Raw genomic sequence first — 19958 nt, forward strand, 5'->3', positions numbered from 1 at the left:
CTCTAAATTACCCCTATAGATACTCCTCAACCATAACCAAGTAGAAGAAGGAAATAGGGTATTAAGAAAGATGATTATGGTGTTTTAGGAAAAATGTGTTTCATTTCTTATAATTAACTAACTTACCTAACTTTCTTAATCTAATCAAATTAGTTAAATGGGTCTTACATTAAGGACCGGAGGAGGAGTATCATATAGCACAACAATTGTTACGTATTATATTACACAGACACGTTTTTAGTGATAGATTATTCATGAAATTATTTACGTATATTAGTAACTTATAGTTCACATGACACCTCATATTTCTTCTCGTAGACAAGATTGTGAGTTCGATATCCTCCTATAAGGGAAAAATAAAAAACCCAATAAACATTGAAATCAGCGGGCGTTGATTGAGAAAGAAAAGAACAAAACGAGGATGGATGAAGATGAGGCAGTGAATCCAACCACATAATGCATGCATGATGATTGATGCAGAAATGGAGAGGCTAACCAACACTGCAAAATTCCTTTATACGTTGGATGGACCACCTTAAGCTTATACACGTGCGTGTGGGTCTCCTCTCTCTGCGCATCGATTCCGATCAATCTTTGCTTTTGGACTCACCCCCCTGTCCTCTCTCCTCCTCCTTCATTCCACTTTTCTTCTTCATTAATCAATTCTACCACTGTAACAATCTAAACGCTCATGATCTGTCATGAGTTTTATATTGAGAAATCTTACAAATGTGATACTTTTCCGGCCCTAAATATAAAACATTTATATTAGTGTGTATAAGGATCTTATATTTAAAATTGGAAGAGTATGATTTATATGAGTTCTAGGTTAGTCTCTTAGGATTGGATTCTTCTTCTATCATCCTTAGTTGCATTTATAAATAAATAAGTAGTTTGTCTTCCTACGAGCCCTATCATTCACGAGAACCTGCTGGACCAATAATCGCATCGCAACTTGCTTTGAATGTGGCGTTCCATTAGATTGACATTTAAGATATGATCATCCATCTCATCCAACTCAAAAAAGTTAATTAGTGGCATCATTTTCAACGCCAAAAGTCGAAGGCCTTTTTTCTGGTTGACGTAAAACCCAACTTTGTCTTAAACTGATTAATTAATTAATTAATCACTAAGTAGCAACGTTGGCCGATCATTTTGCTTTTTGAATGCACACGAGGAACGAACCCAATGACAACGAAAGAAGCAGATAATTTCTCCGCAGCTGTATATGAATTCAAAGATTCCAATTTTTTTTTCTCCCATCATTATGCTCGTGGCAGCTTAATTCTTTCACTGGGGACCCCTCCCTTTTGCATAAACTACTCCAAAATAAAGACACATTTTCTAAAGTGCAGTCCGCCGTGCCAATCCCATCTTCCTTTGGTGGCCAAGTTTGGATTTTTCTTACCTCATTTCCAAAATCAGTACCGGCATTTGCTGTGTACGACTTGACCTGGACCTACCAAAGCAACAACTCTTTTTGACACACCAAAGTGTTGTGTATTTATTTTACTCTAGCTTTAGGGTCACCACCAATCATCCGTGTGGATAGTGGTGGTAGTAACAAAGTATGAAAAAACAACTCGACGATAATGCTTCCTAAAATCTAAAATAATGTACGCAGGTAAGTTTTCTTCTGAATGAAGATATTCAAGCGAGACATTCCAAGTCCGCTTCTGGTTTGACAAAGACTCTCTTGTTTGTTCTCTCTCTCTCTCTCTTCCTCTGCTTTTCCAATCCCTTTATCCCTCCCAAAGCTTGGTTAGTCTCCATACATCAAGAAAAAGAGAATCTCTCCTACCAAAAAGAAAAACAGGAAAGATTGTAGAGCGAGGAGTTCAGGCACTGCATCAAATCTTGTTTGTGTTAGGAGGGAAAATTTTTGTCATGGAAAAGCATCAGCAACAAAATTACACAGAAAACGATGTGGAAAAGATAATTGAAGGCCAATCAGCAAAGCAATCATCATCTACAGAATCTCCTGTTTCTGCATCCTCCTCTCCTTCTCACGAATTTTCCTTCTCTGTCTCTCTATACTCGTCTTCCTCAACTACAAACCCTACTAGTACTCATAAATCTACAACTTCACCTAATTCATCTGCACTTGATTTATCTCCTGCTGATGACATTTTCTTCCATGGCCACTTGCTTCCTCTTCACTTCCTTTCCCACCTCTCTGTTTCTCCTCGTTCTTCCACCAATTCCATGGACAGTTTCACCCTCCCCATCACAGAATTAATACAGGATGAAATACCCAGCAAGGAAGATCTCTGTGGAAGCAACATGGCCCTGGACAACTATGAAGAAGTCAACAGTGACAACAATGGAAGAACAAAGGAAGAAGAAGGAAGAGGCAAGTCCAAGTCTTTCTCATTGTTCCGGTTAAGAGGGCGAAAAGGGTGTGAAGTCAGAGAAAAGGAAGAAGATACAGAGAAGCAGAAAAAGAAACAGAAGTTTCAGGTTGTCCATGTGTTGAAAAGGTACTTAAGAATGGTGCAACCATTAATGTCGAGTTTTACAGGGAGAAGACAGAGAATTAGAGTCCGTCGACAGAGTTATTCGTATTCAGAAAATTTTAGCGTCAGAAATAAGGCAGAATTAAGAGGAAGAAGAGGAGAATATTCAGCACCAGCATCAATAAGGACATCTCCAAGTAATAGTGGCCTCCTCCTTCCTACTATGACTCTTCCTCCTGCTAATGATAGTACCATGGAAGAGTTGCAGGCTGCCATTCAAGCTGCAATTGCTCACTGCAAAAACTCAATTGCAAAAGAAGAGAAACTCAAATGCTGAGGGACGAAGATGTCGTACTTGTATTTACTTTTTATATTATTGTTTTCACATCTTCACAATCAGCCAATATCACTCCTTGATTGTTTATAAATAAAATCTTATAATTAAGAGAGGAGATAGTAATTAAGGACAAAAAAACTTGTTCTGTTGGACTCATGCCCTTAATCAGCAACTGGGGTACTCGGATAACCAAGAATTATAATTTGCCTTTTCCAGCCCTGCAATAACAGTATCTCTTTTTTGTCCATTCGGTTTGCACTAATTACTTTCTTTGATAAGGCAGAGTTTTCTATTTTTCCACCCTTACCGTACTGATACCAGGAAATTCTGACATAAGATTGAACGAACATATGGCAGTCAGACATGCGTCAGGAATTAAGCCCAAGATAGCTCTGGTATTCTCCTGCAAATTCAGTACATCTTTTGGGTTAGGCTAATTTTTTAATTTGATTTTCATCATACTACTATTTTCCTCGTGGGGCTGTTTTTCTGTCATTGAAACCCTATCGAACACATTGGAAGCAGATACGATGGATTTGGTTTGCGAAAAATGATGGGTTCTCTCCTGTCACAATCGTGTCAGAATTATAAGATCCATCATGGCCTTAAGGGCAAGGCTACAACTGTCAGTGAAATGTAAAGGGCTTGACCATGTTCATCATGCCACATGTTGCGTCAAAACGAAACCATAGATTGTTAGAAGTGATTTTACAGCAGAGTAGGCTGTTTAAACAGAAACATGATTTTATTTATAATATATAAAATAAATATATGAGAAAAATTTTATTTTTAATTTATATAAAAATATTTTTAAAAAATGTTTTTCATTCATCTAAATATCTTCGAAATAAATATGTGAGAAAAATTTTGTTTTGATTTGTATAAAAACATTTCTGCAAAGTGTTTTTAGGATAACCAAACGCATTTGTACGTAATACCAAAATCTAGTGGAGTAAAGGCGTTCAGTAAATGAAATATCATAGTTTCAATTTTATTTGTAATCTCATGTCATTGATGCTTTTTTTGTCAATTAAAAACTTCTTCTTTAATTGAAAAAATGGCTTGATCTGTAAAATCACAGGGGATCAAACTCTTGATAGATGATTCCCCTTCCCCACCCCCCCCCCAAACCTTTACAGATGATTCCAAACGAGGAGAAGTGAAGTAGAAAAATGATCAAATAATTTGAGATGGAGCCCCCACACGTGGTGGTGATGAAGAAGGAACGTGAAAGCAGGCAGAAGCTTTTTTTTTTTTTAAGAGAATTGCAATATAGTCCTAGACTCCTAGGTAAGGAACATAATTACTGAAAAACTCAATAACAACAAAATTATTTGCAATAACAAATTTTAGAGTAGTAAATAAAAACTGCTAATTTGTCATTGATATTTATGTATAATTATTTTTTTTAGACTCATTGTAATTCTCTTTTTTTTTTTACCATGGAAGAAAAGACGAAGGGAAGTCGAAAGTGCACCAACTATGGTATTATTTGCCATCATATTTAAAATTATTTATAAATATATTTTATCTAAATCGAGACAAAACTCATCTCATATGTTTGCTTTGTATTTTGTAAATTATGAGTAAAAAAATTACTTATTAATAATTCTAAATGGGCCCTAGGAGATGCCAGAAATGTCAAGGATGCCGCTGCATTTATTCCAAATAGGCCTAAATCCAATGGTAAAATTTTCCCCTCTTCGTTCCTTTTGACCAGAAGAGAAACCCCAGTTCTACACGCATGCACGTGAAGCAAATGATACAGAAAATCAATTAAAAAATTACTTACTCTTTCGATCTTTAATATAGGACCCAATTATTAAGTTGGTTTTAGTCTAAATATAAGACTCATTTCTCATATTTATCAATTTTTTTTAAATTACCCTTATGGATACTCCCTCAACCATAATCAAGTAGAAGAGGAAGAGAGGGTATTAAGAAAGATGATTATGGTATTTTAGGAAAAACGTGTCACATTTCTTATAATTAACTAACTTACCTAACTTCCTTAATCTAATCAAATTAGTTAAATGTATCTTATATTAAGGATCGGAGAAGTATAAAATTTATGTAGTTTCACTCAACTTTTTTTTTTTTTTATAAGAATTTCAATAAAACAAATTAGAGGAAAACCAACAATTTATTCTTTTCAAGACCTCCATGTTCTTCTCATAATAATCAAGTTCAAGATAATTCCTATTACTAAAAGCCAAATCGGCACTAGAGCCGAGAAAAGGCCGAGCCCGTCGGGCTGGCCCGTTTAGGCCCTCTGAAATTATGAGGGTCAGGCTTGATATTTTTCTCTTCAAATGGAAAATAAGTTCTGGAGGACTGACCCTGGAGGGCGCGAGAGCTTAAAAGGGTCGGCCCGCAGCGGCTGGCCCTTTTAAGCCTTTTTATAATTTTTTTGTTTTTTAAATTTTATATAATTCCAATATTATTAATTGTTTACATTGTTAATAATATTTCAAATATTTAGTTATTATTATCATTTTAAAATTAAATTTAGTGTTAGACAATAATTTATCCAATTAAATTTTTAAAAAACGTATTAATTTGGACTTTAATAATGATTTGTTATTTATATGCTGTTGATATTTTTAACTATATATATTTGATAATAAAGTATTTTTATACTTATATAACTGTGATTCTATAATTTGAATTAGAAATTCATGAGTTTCAACAACAATATTTCTCACATTAAAGTAAAATAATAGCTAGATTGTACAATTTAAAAGTAAAATTCCTATATAAGAAAAAAACTTAATATTTTTGTTACGAAAGAAAAGCATACTCATGAAGAAGAATAATTAATTATAGTGATGATAAAGTTTCAAAAGATTAATGATAGTGTTTATTTATTGCACAATTGCACTATAGATAAAACTTTTGGATGTTGTTATTTTGTTAATAAATGTTTTAGATATTCTTGGATGTTGATGGATATTTATATATGATGATATTTTATATTTGTGACTTAATTTTATTCATATTTATGTCTTTTTTTAATAATTTATTGGTTTATTTTTATTTTTTTTATAAAAGTTATGATAAATATAAAAAGTAGTTTTTTTTTTCTCAAAAGGGCCAAAAGTCCACAGGTCGGTCTTGAGCTCTGTGGCTTAAGAGTTAGGCCTAGCAAATTAGGGTATTTTTAAAAACTTCAGCCCTGGAGGGCCGGTCCTTTTAAACCCATCAGCCCTTGAAGGACCGAACCGGCCCTGATTTCCAGCTCTAATCGGCACTAAAAACTCTGGGTTACAACTCACACCGATCTTTTCTTCGAATAGAGATGTTCCCAGTGAAGGCTAGGTTTTACCCTGCCTGGTGTCCAACCAAAACATCTATCAGGTCAGCCCGAACTACAAAGGACATAGTTTAGTCTGGTGAAAAAAAAAATGAAAATATTAAAAATTCATTTCCTTTGTTGATAAAAAAATAATCACCATAGTCTGAAACAATTCCCTTAAAATATTCCAGGATCTGCCCTGACCTGACATGACTCTCTTTTTTTGGAAAAAGAAAAAAGACTTGAACCGACTCAAAAGGACCGAGTAGGACTGATTCCTCGTCGTGACCAGCCTGTTTAATTACGGAGGTGGAATGAATTATTCAGAATTCATTGCTCATGGAGACTAGAGTCCATGAGGAAGAAAAATTGTTGGCCAAAAAAGAGCAAGTAAAATTATCATCAACATGGGGGTGTAAAGTGGGGCCACCCCACAGATCCGACGCGTGTCTGATGGGTTGTGTTAGGCTCCTATGCGAACAGGTGGCCACGCTCTTGTTCTTTGATTGGCCCAATCATAATCACACTTCGATGATCTAACAGTTGTATTTTCTATTCCTTATTTTAAAATATTACTTCCGGTTTTAAATATAAAATCTTGTTTAATTTTTATTTTAGTCATAAATATAACATTTAATCCATTTGTCTATCATATTTATACATTTTTCCTAAAGAAATCCTTCTAATAATGATAGTTCTAGTTAATACATTTGATTAGCAAGAATATTTTAGGAAACACAACACCCATTCATTACAAATAACTAACTTAACTTATATCTTTAATCTCCTCAAATTAGTCAACTAATTCTTATAATTAGGACCGGAGGCAGTATAAATTTGTACAAAAAATATAAATAATTATTATTATTTATAAAATTTAAAAATAATTTGTAAGTTTTAATTCCTTGAGCTTTATAATTAAAAAAAAATCAAAATTCCAGTTTTATTTTCATTTTTACATTAAACAAGGAACTTTAAAAATGTCCAACACTGTAGTCATTTTGGGCCAATTTTAACGCTAGAGTCATTGCCATCATATGACATGTAGGGGTCAATTTCAGCGTATCAATTCTTCGTCAAATCGCACCCTTGAGGACTCAAATGATTTTTTAGAAGGAGACAATTAGCCATGATAAAAATTAATTGGAGTGAATTTCGAGTCGGAACACTTTCAATGTCCCTGTCGCTCACACCAGACGACAACACGATCCGCGCTCCTAAGTTACGCAAACTAGCTCGGATTTCACTAGTCACTGCTAATGATTACTGATTAGACGGGGCTCCGTCCAATTTTATGAAACAATTGAGTTGTTCAGCATATATCGCGTATTGATTTATAGTACTATATTCATCTTTCAATAACAGAATTGTCCAATGTTATTTGATCCTGTTGTCAAATTAATTTATTTATTTTAGAAAAGTTCTCAGAGAAAGGAAAACATCTAGAAGCAATCTGTGCTTCTGCCAAGGAAGGCAGGAACTGGCGGGTTTGAGCTTTGAATCCACGGAAACCACGCTCTGTACAAATTCCCATTGAATTTTGTAATATCAAGCGAAAATTGCACTACTTGCACTTGCAGGAAGAGCCGTATGGCTTTCCGCTAAGCTTTCTCTTAGATGGGCCCCAGCTATCCAATCTGGCATCTTCTGACCGGGCCCTGATCTTCTTCATGTCGGTTTCCTTACTTCCTTGAAATCATCGATTTCGCGTCCGTCGCCAAATTCGATTTTCGTGTTCGATTGCGCAGTGGCTTGACCGTTTAAATGAATTATTGATTATTGATTTTAATTTAATGATGATGGTTGGTTTGGCACCTTCCATTTGGTCCGCAGCGAATATGCTTCCAATTTGCGTCATTCACTGTTAACCGTGGGTGGGTGATTCCTTAACCAATTTTTCTGTCACTCTGTCTCTGCCAGCCGCAACCGAGAGCATCTAATTGCGGTTTTTATCTCTTGCACTATATATTCTGATAGTATTATCTTTCTTTCTGGATTTTTCTTCATCTGAGTAACCAGACATTCCTCGATCGACGTCTTGAGGCAATCTATTGATATAACTGACGATTTCTTCCTATTTGTGCCTCTGATATTTCGGCATAAAGAATGGACGAGTTGTACTTTCATTCTCATAGATGGGGTCTTAAAATTATGGGTTATCTGCTTTGATGTTTTGAGTTTTCTGACTGGGCTGTTTCGAATGTAATCAATCGTCTTAAGCGAAGACGATTTAGTGGAGCGCAATTAAGATTATCCTAAATTGAGTTCTCCAGATTAGAGTAATTTAAAAGAGGATGCAAGCAATGGGGAGGCTGGGCAGCTACATTAGTCGGAGCGTGAACACCGTTTCCGGCCCTTTTCATCCTTTTGGCGGCGCTGTGGATATTGTTGTAGTTGAGCAGCAAGATGGGAGCTTCAAATCGTCGCCGTGGTACGTCCGATTTGGGAAATTTCAAGGTGTTTTAAAGGCAAAGGAGAGAATGGTCAACATTACCGTTAATGGAGCGGAAGCTGATTTTCACATGTATTTGGATCACAAAGGAGAAGCATTCTTGATCAGCGAAATAGATGCCGAAGATGGAGAATCTATATTACATCCATCATCTTCAAGCGATGAGACAGATAGTCGACAGCAGGATAATAAGCGCCCTTTGAAGTCTGAAAGTTGTAATTTCGAGACTGACAAGTCAATTGCTGTTGCTCATGTTGATATAAACAACGGTAAACTATTGGCCAGGACTAATTCTCGTCGATCACGGCTGCTTGGTTTTGTATTTAATCGAAGGTCGATGAAGGGCGATAGTGGGATTCGCAGGGAAATAGAACTAAACAGAGTAGATTCATTGGAGCGTGCCGAGATTGCAGCTAACCTGTTGGAGTTAAAATGGTCGACTAATCTTGCAGGCAGTAAACCAGCTAGTAAAAATAGCATAAAAACTCGGCAGAGCTCGCCTTTGCACGATAACACTGACAATGTGTTGGGCCAATGTAAATTAAACGAGGAAGCTTGCTGCTGCTCTGAGCAAGAAGGCATCGATTGTTCCAAATCTGAATTTGAAGGAATTGGCGAGGAGGAGAGGATAAAGCAGTCATATGTAAGCATCCAAGACAAATAGTTGAAAATTTTGTTGTAGGTGAAAGCTTTATAGAAGGGAAAACCAAGGTGAGTGCGGAAGTATCAACAATAATTGATGCTGATAAGGATACTGAAGTTAACCCACATGAGAACGAAGTTGCATGTGATAGCACAAGTTCTGATTTACAAGTTGCATGTCTAAAGCCCGAAACACACTTTGAAAAGCAACTGGGTGGAGAAGAACTTTCTGGAATTTCTGGGGAGGAATTTTCGGCAAATGGTGACGGGTCTTTTGTTTATTGCAAAACATCAGAGAGATCGATGATGGGCACAGATTGTTCCACTGGTCAAACTCACGAGGTGTTTTACCTTGCTAGTAGAGGATGTGAATGTCAACAAGTCTGTGTGCAGGCTGAAATCTTACATGCCGCGGCGGTCCTCCTTCCTGAGGTAAGCTAATGCCAGATAACATAGCAACAAAGATTTTAGTTCGGAACAAAAGAAAAAGTGAATCAAATTTATTTTAGTAAACTTCATTGAGCTTTATAAATCAACTGGAATAATAAAGTTGAACTCATATGTTCTAATGTGGTTGACACTGACGTGTTAAAATTCTTCTATAGGTCACAGCAAGTGAGGAAGACGTTAAAAATGTTGATTTCGGGATGCCAGCGGAAGCTTCTGACTTTCATTCTCAAGACACAGATTTTTTCCGTTCCGGCCTCAGTGATAATGGTGTGGCAAATGCTAAAGACCCAGTAATGATGCCAAATCCTCAGATTTTCAATTTGGATCCAGAACTTTGTTCACTTGAGGAGGTTCAGTCAAATTGTGTTGCAGCAAGTTCCTGTTACAGCTGCCTGGATAACCAAGCCTTGGGTGAGAATAAAAAGGAAAATGATGATTCGAGCATGTTATCTTCTCCCCAGGTTCCTATTGGCAATGATGTCATTGGCAATGCCACAAGTAGATCTCCACCTAAGGAAGGACATACACACTCCAATCAGTGTAATGGGTCAAACGCCCCTGACTTTGTAAGTAAACATCCTGTTTCATATGTGGATAGCATTGAAAAAGTGAACCGGGTAGTTGATACAAGTTTTGATTCACACTTATCTCCGGGAAGCTCAACCACAAAAAGTCATGTAGATGACCTTCAAGAGTTTAGGCAAACATGTCCCATAGTTATCCCTAGAAATAAGGATGCTAGGGAGGAAGTTAGCCTGCTGACAGGATCCTTGCCCAAGATGTCTTCTCATAGTGACAGTCTCAATAAACATGATGTTTCTCATCCTTTAAGTCAATCACTTGACTCAAAGTCCCAATCGTTGAAGTGGACATCTCCTCCCAAGAATTACTTGAAACGTCTAAAATCAGACGGAGACAAAGAAAACCAGTTATTGGATGAGGAGTTCGGTGACAAGGAGAACCAAAGCTTTACAGACTTCAAGAGTACCGTTCTGAATCCTCCCATTGGTAAGGCAACTTGAACAAGAACCTGTAAAAATTACCATTGCAAGAGCTCCATTGTGTCTCCCTATTTAGTAAATCATTTCATCCCTATAACTAACATTTAAGTGTTCTAGCTTGGTAGAAATCATGCTGCTGTCTTTTAAAATGGAAATAACTGTATATCTTGTAAACGGATTTTGTCATTTTTTGCTGTGTTTTAAAATGCTTCTTGAACAATTACTTGTCAGTAGTCACATCAGGGGCCCCGAAGCCCCTATTCTGGTGCCCCTTTTTTGCATATAGCTCATTCCAAACAACTGTAGTGCTAACGCTGTTTCCAAAGCGTTAGATGCTGTAAAATTGGGTATTAACAAGTTTACTTCCTGTTCTCTCTGCCTTGAAATTGTGAGGCAATAATAGGCTTGCTGTCAGTATTGGCTGTCATTATTATCCATGGGAGACAGCTGCTACTATTGTTTTTTTTTTTTTTTGGGTGATATTTTTGGGAATCTATTAAATGTTTGAAATGAAAAGGAGCAACCCCTGTTGACCAAATTGAGAAAATTCATGCAGGAGATCCATCGAGACTCAACCCTTCTCCTGGTGGAAACTGGGGACTTTGGCCTTTCTCCTTCAGGAGATCAAAATCTGGAAAGGCTGAGCAGCTTGCTCCAAGTGATGCCAAAAACACTATTTCGGGCAATGCCTCAGAGAGTACAATGGGTACTGAAGCAGAAAATAATGAGCTCAAGCCAAGAAGAAAAAAGGTTAAGACAAAGACTCCAACATCTGAACAGCTGGCATCCTTGAATCTTAAGAAAGGGAGGAATACAGTAACCTTCACATTCTCTACGGCTATGCTGGGGAAGCAACAGGTCAGTAGTTGCAATTTCTCCATTGATCTTAACTCTTAGTAGTTTATTTTTTCCCTTACTTGAAATCGTTTACTGGTATTTCTTTTATATTTGATTTTATATGCTTGACTTACAGGTTGATGCTCAAATATATTTGTGGAAATGGAACACCCGTATAGTGATCTCAGATGTGGATGGGACAATTACAAGGTGAGAATATGTCTTTTTTATAAGGAGATTTGGGGTCTTTTTTGTATGAAGTTTTTGAGAAATTATAGAGAAGTGGACTGATAATAGCAACCCTACAGTTTCATAATCATTATAGGTCATTCAATGACAATATATGATGACATTATGGTATATTTATGGAGTAATATCTTGGTCAAGTTTGAGTTGCAGACAAGCTTATGAAGGGTTCTCATATCATATTCAAATGTGTCTTTTTTTTTCTTTTGAAATATAACTGAATTGTTTAAGGCAGAAGTTATGAATTATGATGACCTGAAACTGCAGTTATAGAACTTTAAATATAGATGGATTTCTTTTTTTTGGTCTATTGTGGTCTTCTGCTTCTCTTTTCATTTTATGTGATGGAGTTTTCAACACTGCTATATGGTGTGATGATGGAGACCTATGTAAGTATGGAAACTCCAGTCTTGAGAACTGACTTGCATGGAGGAATTATCATGCCACATAAGTACCCCAAGAACTTATGGCAACCAATGTGAGATTCTGGCTTAGCACTGCCCTTAAAGAGTTGGTGTTCTCGGCTATACTTTATGGCACATATTCTGGCCACCGAGTGGTTGCCCATTTATGAAAGTGGTTTTAGTTCCAATAACAGTTGATTTAGGCCCAGGGAAGGGGTGCCTATCGCTCCCTCCCTCCCTCCCTCCCTCTCTCTGATATGAAAGGGGGCTATCCTCAAAACGTGCTTGTCTTGGGGGAAAACCATAATGGTTATGTACCACATGAATTACTGGTGGCTACCCGATCTGCGGCTTCGTCATGTGATAATGGACCAATATCCTATGCTTTTTCATATTTTACAGGTCGGATGTTCTAGGACAGTTCATGCCTTTGGTCGGAGTAGATTGGTCACAAACTGGGGTTGCACATTTATACTCGGCTATCAAGGTTGGTTTGTCTTGTCCCTATGTCAGTGTTTTGATATTTGCACAGCGTGATAATAATGTGTAATTAGGTCTTAAAATATGCTTACGCCACTTGTAGTTGACTAAAATTTGGGTGTCATGCTTTGTACAGAGGGAAGCCACATTGTTTATGATTCACAAGTAGTATGGCTTCTAATAAGTTTTATTTGATACATAGATATAGACCAAAGTGAGTTTTAGGATGGAGGCAATCTCTGTACCCTGCATACAAGGCCATAACAACCATGCTTTGATCATGTTTTTTTTCACTTTTTCTGAGCTTTCCCCCTATGTTTCAAATTTTCAGGAAAATGATTACCAACTGCTATTTCTTAGTGCTCGTGCAATTTCTCAGGCCTATCACACCAGACAATTCCTATTCAACCTCAAGCAGGTGATGATAAAATTGAGAGATTAGTTCTAAATCTAAAAATAGTATTAAATGATTGAAATTTTGTAATTTTTCTATTATTTTTCAATATGCAGAATGGAAAAGTCTTACCCGATGGTCCTGTTCTTATTTCCCCAGATGGGCTTTTTCCCTCCCTATATCGAGAAGGTGACTGATCTGCTATTCTTCCATTTCTACTTCTGTTTGCCTTTGTTATTACTTTTATGTGGGTTCTTTTCACATAATGTCTACAACAATCTTCCCACATCACTTGTTGGAGGACCATGTTTTTAATGTGTAATCATTAGTAGATTCTTACGTAGGTAAAAAAATTTCTTTGTTTGTCTATAGACTTGAAATTTAAACCTGAAGAAGAAAAGGGAAAGAAGTGGCTGAATTTCCTTAGGAGTTATAATTTATGCCCGAACAACTAAACATTTTGCTTTGTCTTCCATTATTTTTTTAATGGGAAAGATGTTACCCCGTGGTATATAGTCTGCTTATTCTTTTAGGACCACAATTGCTCGCGCTAAAAAGACACAATAATATCTTGGTATCTTGGGCCTCTCTTATGGAAGGGGGAAAGCTAGGAATGTGCATAAAGTCATTGATGGAATTCAAGTGGTAAGTCTGGAGCAGTCAGCAAGGCCTAAAACAAGAATCCGGATTTTGGCTCTCTTGCCTTAGTTTTTCCTAAAATGACATATTACTTTTGTACTTTACCAGGTTGCAGAGCCACTAGGAACGTACGAGAACAGTATGAATGGGTTGAAAAGATGACATCAACCAAACCAAAGAAAAAAAACAAAAAAAAGTACACGATTATATGAAAAATTGTGCTCTCTTTTCTTTACCTAATTCTTCCGAATTAGGGAATTAAAACAAATCTTTGAAAATTCTAGTTTTCATGTGATGCATGCATTTTTCACACACCCCATTTATAAATTGTGATGAAGGCTCCTTTGTTGTTCAGAACATTGATTTGCACCTCATACTAGTTGTTTTAAGAGTTTTCTTATGCAAAGTATTAGCCAATGTAGTCTTAATAAAATTCCTTGAAGCCTCGTATAAAATGCCTTGATCTCACTTGTACAATATTTGGACTAAGATCCTGCTTTTCCATATCCAGTTATCAGAAGGGCTCCACATGAATTCAAAATTGCATGCTTAGAGGTTAGTTTGCCGCTTTCACACGTTAAAATGATGAGGTTTTGATATTTTCAGTATGGTCATCTTGTTATTAATGATGAGTTCAATTTAATGCCTACAGGATATCAAGGCACTTTTCCCTTCAAATGGCAATCCGTTTTATGCTGGTTTTGGAAATAGGGACACTGATGAAATCAGCTACCTTAAGGTTGGAATACCAAAAGGAAAAATCTTCATCATTAATCCAAAGGTAAATAAATGTTTCATATGCTTTGGAGATATTAAGCTTCCTGCAGTATTTGAGTTTGTCAAGCTCGCTTTCATGTCTAAATTTGCAGGGAGAGGTTGCTGTAAACCGTCGTCTTGATACAAAATCATATACTTCACTTCATGCTCTTGTAAATGGAATGTTCCCCGCTACGAGCTTATCTGAGGAGGTTTAGTTCTGAAAGAACTTTTCTGTTCTTACTTTTAATAGTTTTGAGATGCAAATAAGGTGATTTTTTCCACTGTGAACTTCTTTCTCACACATTCTCTGTTGCAATTATTGCTGAACATGGGTTACAGGAGGACTTCAATTCATGGAATTTCTGGAAGCTGCCTCCTGTTGCTGTAGATATATGATAGGGCAGTCTGGCATTTATTGCTTGACCATCTTGTATGCTTAGCGATAGGTACAGACTGCATTGCTTGTAGAATTACATGGGTAAATTTCAATCTCAGTTCCCCATATATTGTTTAAATCTTTGGTCTGAAATTTTAGTTATATTAAACACACACACACACACACACATTCTTCATTGGTTTTCAACAAGTGTGCGGCAGATGCTTTGATCAGAAATTTTTTTAGAGAAACAATTTAAAATTTTTTTTTCACTATGGAAGGTTTGAGGCTTTTCTTAAGTTTGAAGAAGATATCCTTGATGGCTTGATGTGACTTTATCTTGAAGGAGTGATTCAACAAAATTAGAATCAAACCAATATCAATAACCAATATATAATATGAAATTTACATAAAGGCATGTTATTTATAAGTTATCAGCAGTGCAATTTACCACTGAAACTTCATACAAAGCACAATGGCCCACAACTAATTGTAGACCATTTCACCAGTCTAAGGATATGCTTGGTGTAAAACATTATCGTTTACTTCTCTGTTACATTAGTGCTTATTTTGCAATGGTGTGCACATTCATACTGTTTTTGGTGTGTTACGCAGGTAGTTCTAGTGGCAACTTTATTGGGTTGTTAACATGCTACGTCACTCGGAAATTTATGAAAGAAGAGCACTTCTTCCCGCTCTGACCAACTGAGATAAACTTTTTATCTCATTGATGCTGTGAATATCGGCTTTGCTCTCGTTCTTTTTCCATGTATAGTATAGTTTAGTGATCCAATGGAACACTTACGGGATTTATAGTGTAATCTAGTGATCATGTGACCACAAAACTCGTAATATTCCTCTAATGCCATGTAGGGGCTGGGTGTCCATGTATAGTTTAGTGATCCCTTGAAAGAGTTAAAAGGAAGAATAGTGTAATCTGGTGATCCCGACCACAAACCGTTAAGTGCCTCCGTGCAAAGCAAGGGCCTGGTTTCCCTCCAAGCAAATAAGCCGGCACCAATATACCGGAAAAGAAGCTAAATCCGCCACACATATTTGTAAATTTGAATGATTCTTCTACCTGAATATTTGCTTGTAAAACTGCAAGAGTGTATGTAAATTGGATGACTCGATAGTAATATATGGAAAAACATTCAATATATTTCTCCATTTTATTTGCCTCAATTTTTATTTGCTTGCGGTATTAAATATTTTTTATGGATGTTTTATTGATAATATTTTCGAGTCTCAGGTTCTCTTTTGGACAAAGATGGTCCCGTGCACTCACTCCATCGCAGCACAATAGCACCTAGCCGCCTAGTATTGTTCAAACTAAAGTGCTGAAAGGTAATTTAGACTTCAAGTTGAATACTTCATTTTGAAAAGGAAGAAGATTTATGTAAATCTGTTTTGTTTGTTTTTTTATTCTTTCCGTGAGAAGAGGAATGGTTAAAAGAGTTCAGTTCAGAGGAAGTTGATGAAAAACGGGCCAAAGACAGTTATGTTGTATGTACATGAAGAGCACTAGACGGCGACACATAAAACTACGGAAAAGGTTAACCCGAGAGGAGGAAAAGACAATATGATACAGTTACACATGACACAACACGGGGTTTACGTGGATTCCTCCGTAAGCATTAGCTGCAAGCTGCCGTAGAACTTGACAATACACACATATATAGTTACAAACAAACGCAAGAAAAGGCTAGATATGCGTATCAGTATTTCTGGGTGTACCAGCTGAGGATACAAGCGACGAGCTTGTCCGTTTCGGCTTTGCCGGAGATTTGACCGTCACGATCAGAGTCGGCGATTCGGAGAAGAAGGTAAGCTCTGAAACAAGGCCAGCGTGAGCCGATTGCTTTCAAAGCTTTCTTGAGCTCATCCTTGGTGAGACAACCGTCGCCGTTTCTGTCAGCTTTTGCTAAGATCTCCCTCACTTGCTTGTCCGTCATTACTGATCGGGCTACGGGCACGGGTATATACACTGGCATTGTTGTCACTGCTTTGCCTTCGCTCTCTGGCTATCTTCTTTCTTCTCAATTTCTTGCATTTTCCTTGCTTCTCATCCTTTTATACCCTGAAATCTATGTGACGGGCGGTTCTTCTTCTTCTTCTTCTTTCTACTGCGAGTGCTAAATTAATAATGCCAGGATTCTTGCCTATCCTATAATACTAGCATGTTAGCTCGCTATTGGGCATCCCACCACAGTCTTTGGTATTATCCTTTTATAATGCTATGTCTTGTTAATGAGGGATCCCACTCTTGCTATCTCTTGCGAAAATTGTTCGCCTGAATCATCATATTCATGTATACTGTATTATCTGGAGTACCGACTATTCTGATTCTCAATTCATATCAAATCTATCTCTATATAGCCAACTGTAGTTACAAACCTGGTTATGCAGCCTTTCTTTTCGAGAGTCTAGGCGAAGAAATGAGCTCGCTTTCGGATTAGAAGTAAAGTTAATGTCAAGTTCATCAATTCGTGTGTCAGTTGATTATGAAGATTATTTGTCTTCTCATGTTATTAGTGATAATATTATCTCTGATTTTAATATAGATGCTAGATTGGTTTAAGACTTAATCTTAAATATAAAATTTTAATCTATTTTATTTTTTAAAATTCTAGTAATTTTCTTTTAAAGTATTCATATCTGGATTGATTTTAAGGAGTTCTTACTAATGAGTAACTCCAATACAAATAATTAAATAAGATATATATTTATTACAAACAACTAATTTAATTAATTTTTTTAATTATTTTAAATTAGTATTAAAGATTGAAGGTAGTTATAAATTACTAATACACAAGCAAAAGATAATTGCCATTTTTCATTCGCACTAGATAGATCCGAACGGGGGGAGTCAAAGCAGGTGGAGCCGGGCGGGATCTTTTTGCCTTTTCTGGGCATAATCGGGTCATAAGAAAGAAGGAAGCCATACTTGATTTATCCCTGAAAGTAATTAAGACATCAATTCACGCTTTATATATTCTATGTAATCATTACCTAATAAATGATGGGGAATGGTGGACACGTTATTGTAAAAAAATAAAAAAGGGGAATTTATTCCCCAAAAAAATAGGGTAAGAACGGAAGACCATGATGAACAAATATGTGGCATGGAAAAAATATTTCATAAAAAGGGAAAGATAGGCATTACAGAAGCAATGAAAACCATATAATCATCTCTCCAGTTCCAGTACGCTACAAATTAATGAAAAATTAGGCAGACTCAATAGGAAGGACCCGTCCACTCAACTTGAGGCCTATTAAAAAAAAAAAAAAGGATAAGATGTGATGTTCAAGGCTCAAACCCTTATGATGTAACTAAAAAAAAAATTTCCTCAGCTAATCTATTTTAATTTGTATAAACTTTGTCAAGATCAAAGGTGGAGCCTTAAGGACAAATAAAAATATTGATCCCACCCTGGATGAAATATATACATATATTAAAAAAATTATAACAGATGACAGTATCGTTCAACTACCTATCTTGATCTACACGATTATAGAATAAAACTAAAATATTCGGTGATCTAGTTATAGAATATATGGCAAGATATGGATAAATGAACTTTTGTCCGAACAGAACATTATGATTTCCTCCTTTAGAGTAAAAAAACATATCAGGCACGGACTCTTGGAGGAACATATACAAAATACAATAGAGAAGGCTATACAACACGTACTATCAACTGTTCTCCTCAATAATCAATCTTCCTGATACGCTTATTATATCCTTTTGTAATGTACTCCCTCGGTTCCTTCCATTCAGGCATCTTCTGTATGGTTTTTTGAGTCCAAAATACATAAGATGTTATGTGAAAATATCTAATGATTTTCTATTTTCGCCTTAAAATTTTAATTAGTGATCTTGTAAATCGTAAGTGGAAGATTTGGATTTCTTTCATAAATTTAATAATGTGACAACCTATTCATGAATATATTGGAACACTTCATAGTAACATAGGAGGTGGCGCACGTCTTGGAACAATTTACTATTTTTATTTTGTAACCAGAAACAGACGAGTGTCGTCTAAAGCAATATAAGATTAACAAGGAAGAAGGGTGGAATAATTAACAGCAGTTATTCCTCTTTTATATGAACCCCTTTGAACTTACTTTGTGTCGTTATCTATTAAGAAAATCGGTTTTCTTCCTGCATGCTTATTTTATTAAGAACGCGATTCGAGTTAGATCGGTCAAAAAGATAAATATCTCATCAAAAGACGAAGAACTTTATAGCAATATATACTTACAGGCCCCATTACTCACTTTGGATCTTCGTAAAAAATACGGAGTCTCTCTCTCTCTCTCTCTCTCTCTCTCTCAAAAAGAAAGGAATTTTAATATATTTTTAATTTATTCCTTACATTACGTTATCTCTTCTAATTATTAAATTATTACAACGGATGCTGCGACTGCGTCCGTGAGAAGCTTCAATATTTTTTGCTGGTTAGTGTATAGACATTTTATTCTTCTAACTTCCAATGCGTGAAAAGAACCTCTACGGCTGCATAAAACAAGTTCATAGGTTGGTTCATCATGGATTTAGTTTATGATCCTGACCATTGTATCGAATCATTTTGTCAGGTTTAAAGAACACGTGAAACAAAAATAAACAGTAAAGTAAAAATAAAATAATTTTAGTCATATTACTGAATAATGATTCTTATGATATTATGATCCGGCCCATCCCAGACGACCCAATATTTTCTAATGTGAGACCGGAGCAAGATCATCAGATAGTCAAATGTTAGTACTCCTCCGGTCCTTAATATAGAACCTAATTGTTAAATTAGTTTTGGTCCTAAATATAAGACCCATTTTTCATATTTATTAATTTTTTTTAAATTACCCCTATGGATACTCCCTCAACCGTAATCAAGTAGAAGAGGAAGATAGGGTATTAAGAAAGATGATTATGATATGTTAGAAAAAATGTGTTACATTTCTTATAATTAACTAACTTACCTAATTTTGTTAATTTAATCAAATTAAATTAATTAAATGGGTGTTATATTAAGGACCAGAAGAGTATATACTAACATTTATTACTCTTGCTTCTTATCCGATCTTTAATATAGAAGTTATATAATTAATTAATGAATACTAAAAAAAATTAATTGGATTAGTTATTTATAATATCTTGCATAACATCCTCTTATTAATTATGTGTATTAA

At 35.9% G+C, this 19958-nt stretch overlaps 2 protein-coding genes across 2 annotated transcripts; both read left to right on the plus strand.

Annotated features, from left to right (window-relative positions):
* Window positions 1-1714: 1714 nt before the first annotated feature.
* Window positions 1715-3071, plus strand: LOC114729677 (BRI1 kinase inhibitor 1-like). The gene has a single exon (XM_028916715.1). It carries the CDS (start codon window positions 1888-1890, stop codon window positions 2791-2793), a length of 906 nt encoding a protein of 301 aa, XP_028772548.1. The 5' UTR covers window positions 1715-1887; the 3' UTR covers window positions 2794-3071.
* Window positions 3072-7973: 4902 nt separating this feature from the next.
* On the plus strand, window positions 7974-15943 carry LOC114729686 (uncharacterized). Its single transcript, XM_028916724.1, has 13 exons — window positions 7974-9196; window positions 9223-9614; window positions 9788-10640; window positions 11190-11491; window positions 11607-11680; window positions 12523-12607; window positions 12932-13018; window positions 13111-13183; window positions 14145-14188; window positions 14286-14414; window positions 14503-14601; window positions 14732-14870; window positions 15384-15943. Exons 1-12 carry the CDS (start codon window positions 8383-8385, stop codon window positions 14786-14788), a joined length of 3009 nt encoding a protein of 1002 aa, XP_028772557.1. The 5' UTR covers window positions 7974-8382; the 3' UTR covers window positions 14789-14870; window positions 15384-15943.
* Window positions 15944-19958: the final 4015 nt, after the last annotated feature.

Source organism: Neltuma alba, unplaced genomic scaffold, assembly GCF_004799145.2.
Source record: "Neltuma alba isolate B1F8T4 unplaced genomic scaffold, ASM479914v2 tig00012663_pilon, whole genome shotgun sequence".
In the NCBI taxonomy this organism is placed as follows: Eukaryota; Viridiplantae; Streptophyta; class Magnoliopsida; order Fabales; family Fabaceae; genus Neltuma; species Neltuma alba.

What these genes read in the sequence shown, in the direction of transcription:
- LOC114729686 (XM_028916724.1), top strand. Translation starts at nt 8,383, where the DNA reads ATGCAAGCAATGGGGAGGCTGGGCAGCTACATTAGTCGGAGCGTGAAC. An exon ending in GTCATATGTAAGCATCCAAG is followed by an intron (nt 9,197 to 9,222) that starts ACAAATAGTTGA and finishes ATTTTGTTGTAG; the next exon opens with GTGAAAGCTTTATAGAAGGG. An exon ending in GTGGATGGGACAATTACAAG is followed by an intron (nt 11,681 to 12,522) that starts GTGAGAATATGT and finishes CATATTTTACAG; the next exon opens with GTCGGATGTTCTAGGACAGT.
- LOC114729677 (XM_028916715.1), top strand. Translation starts at nt 1,888, where the DNA reads ATGGAAAAGCATCAGCAACAAAATTACACAGAAAACGATGTGGAAAAG.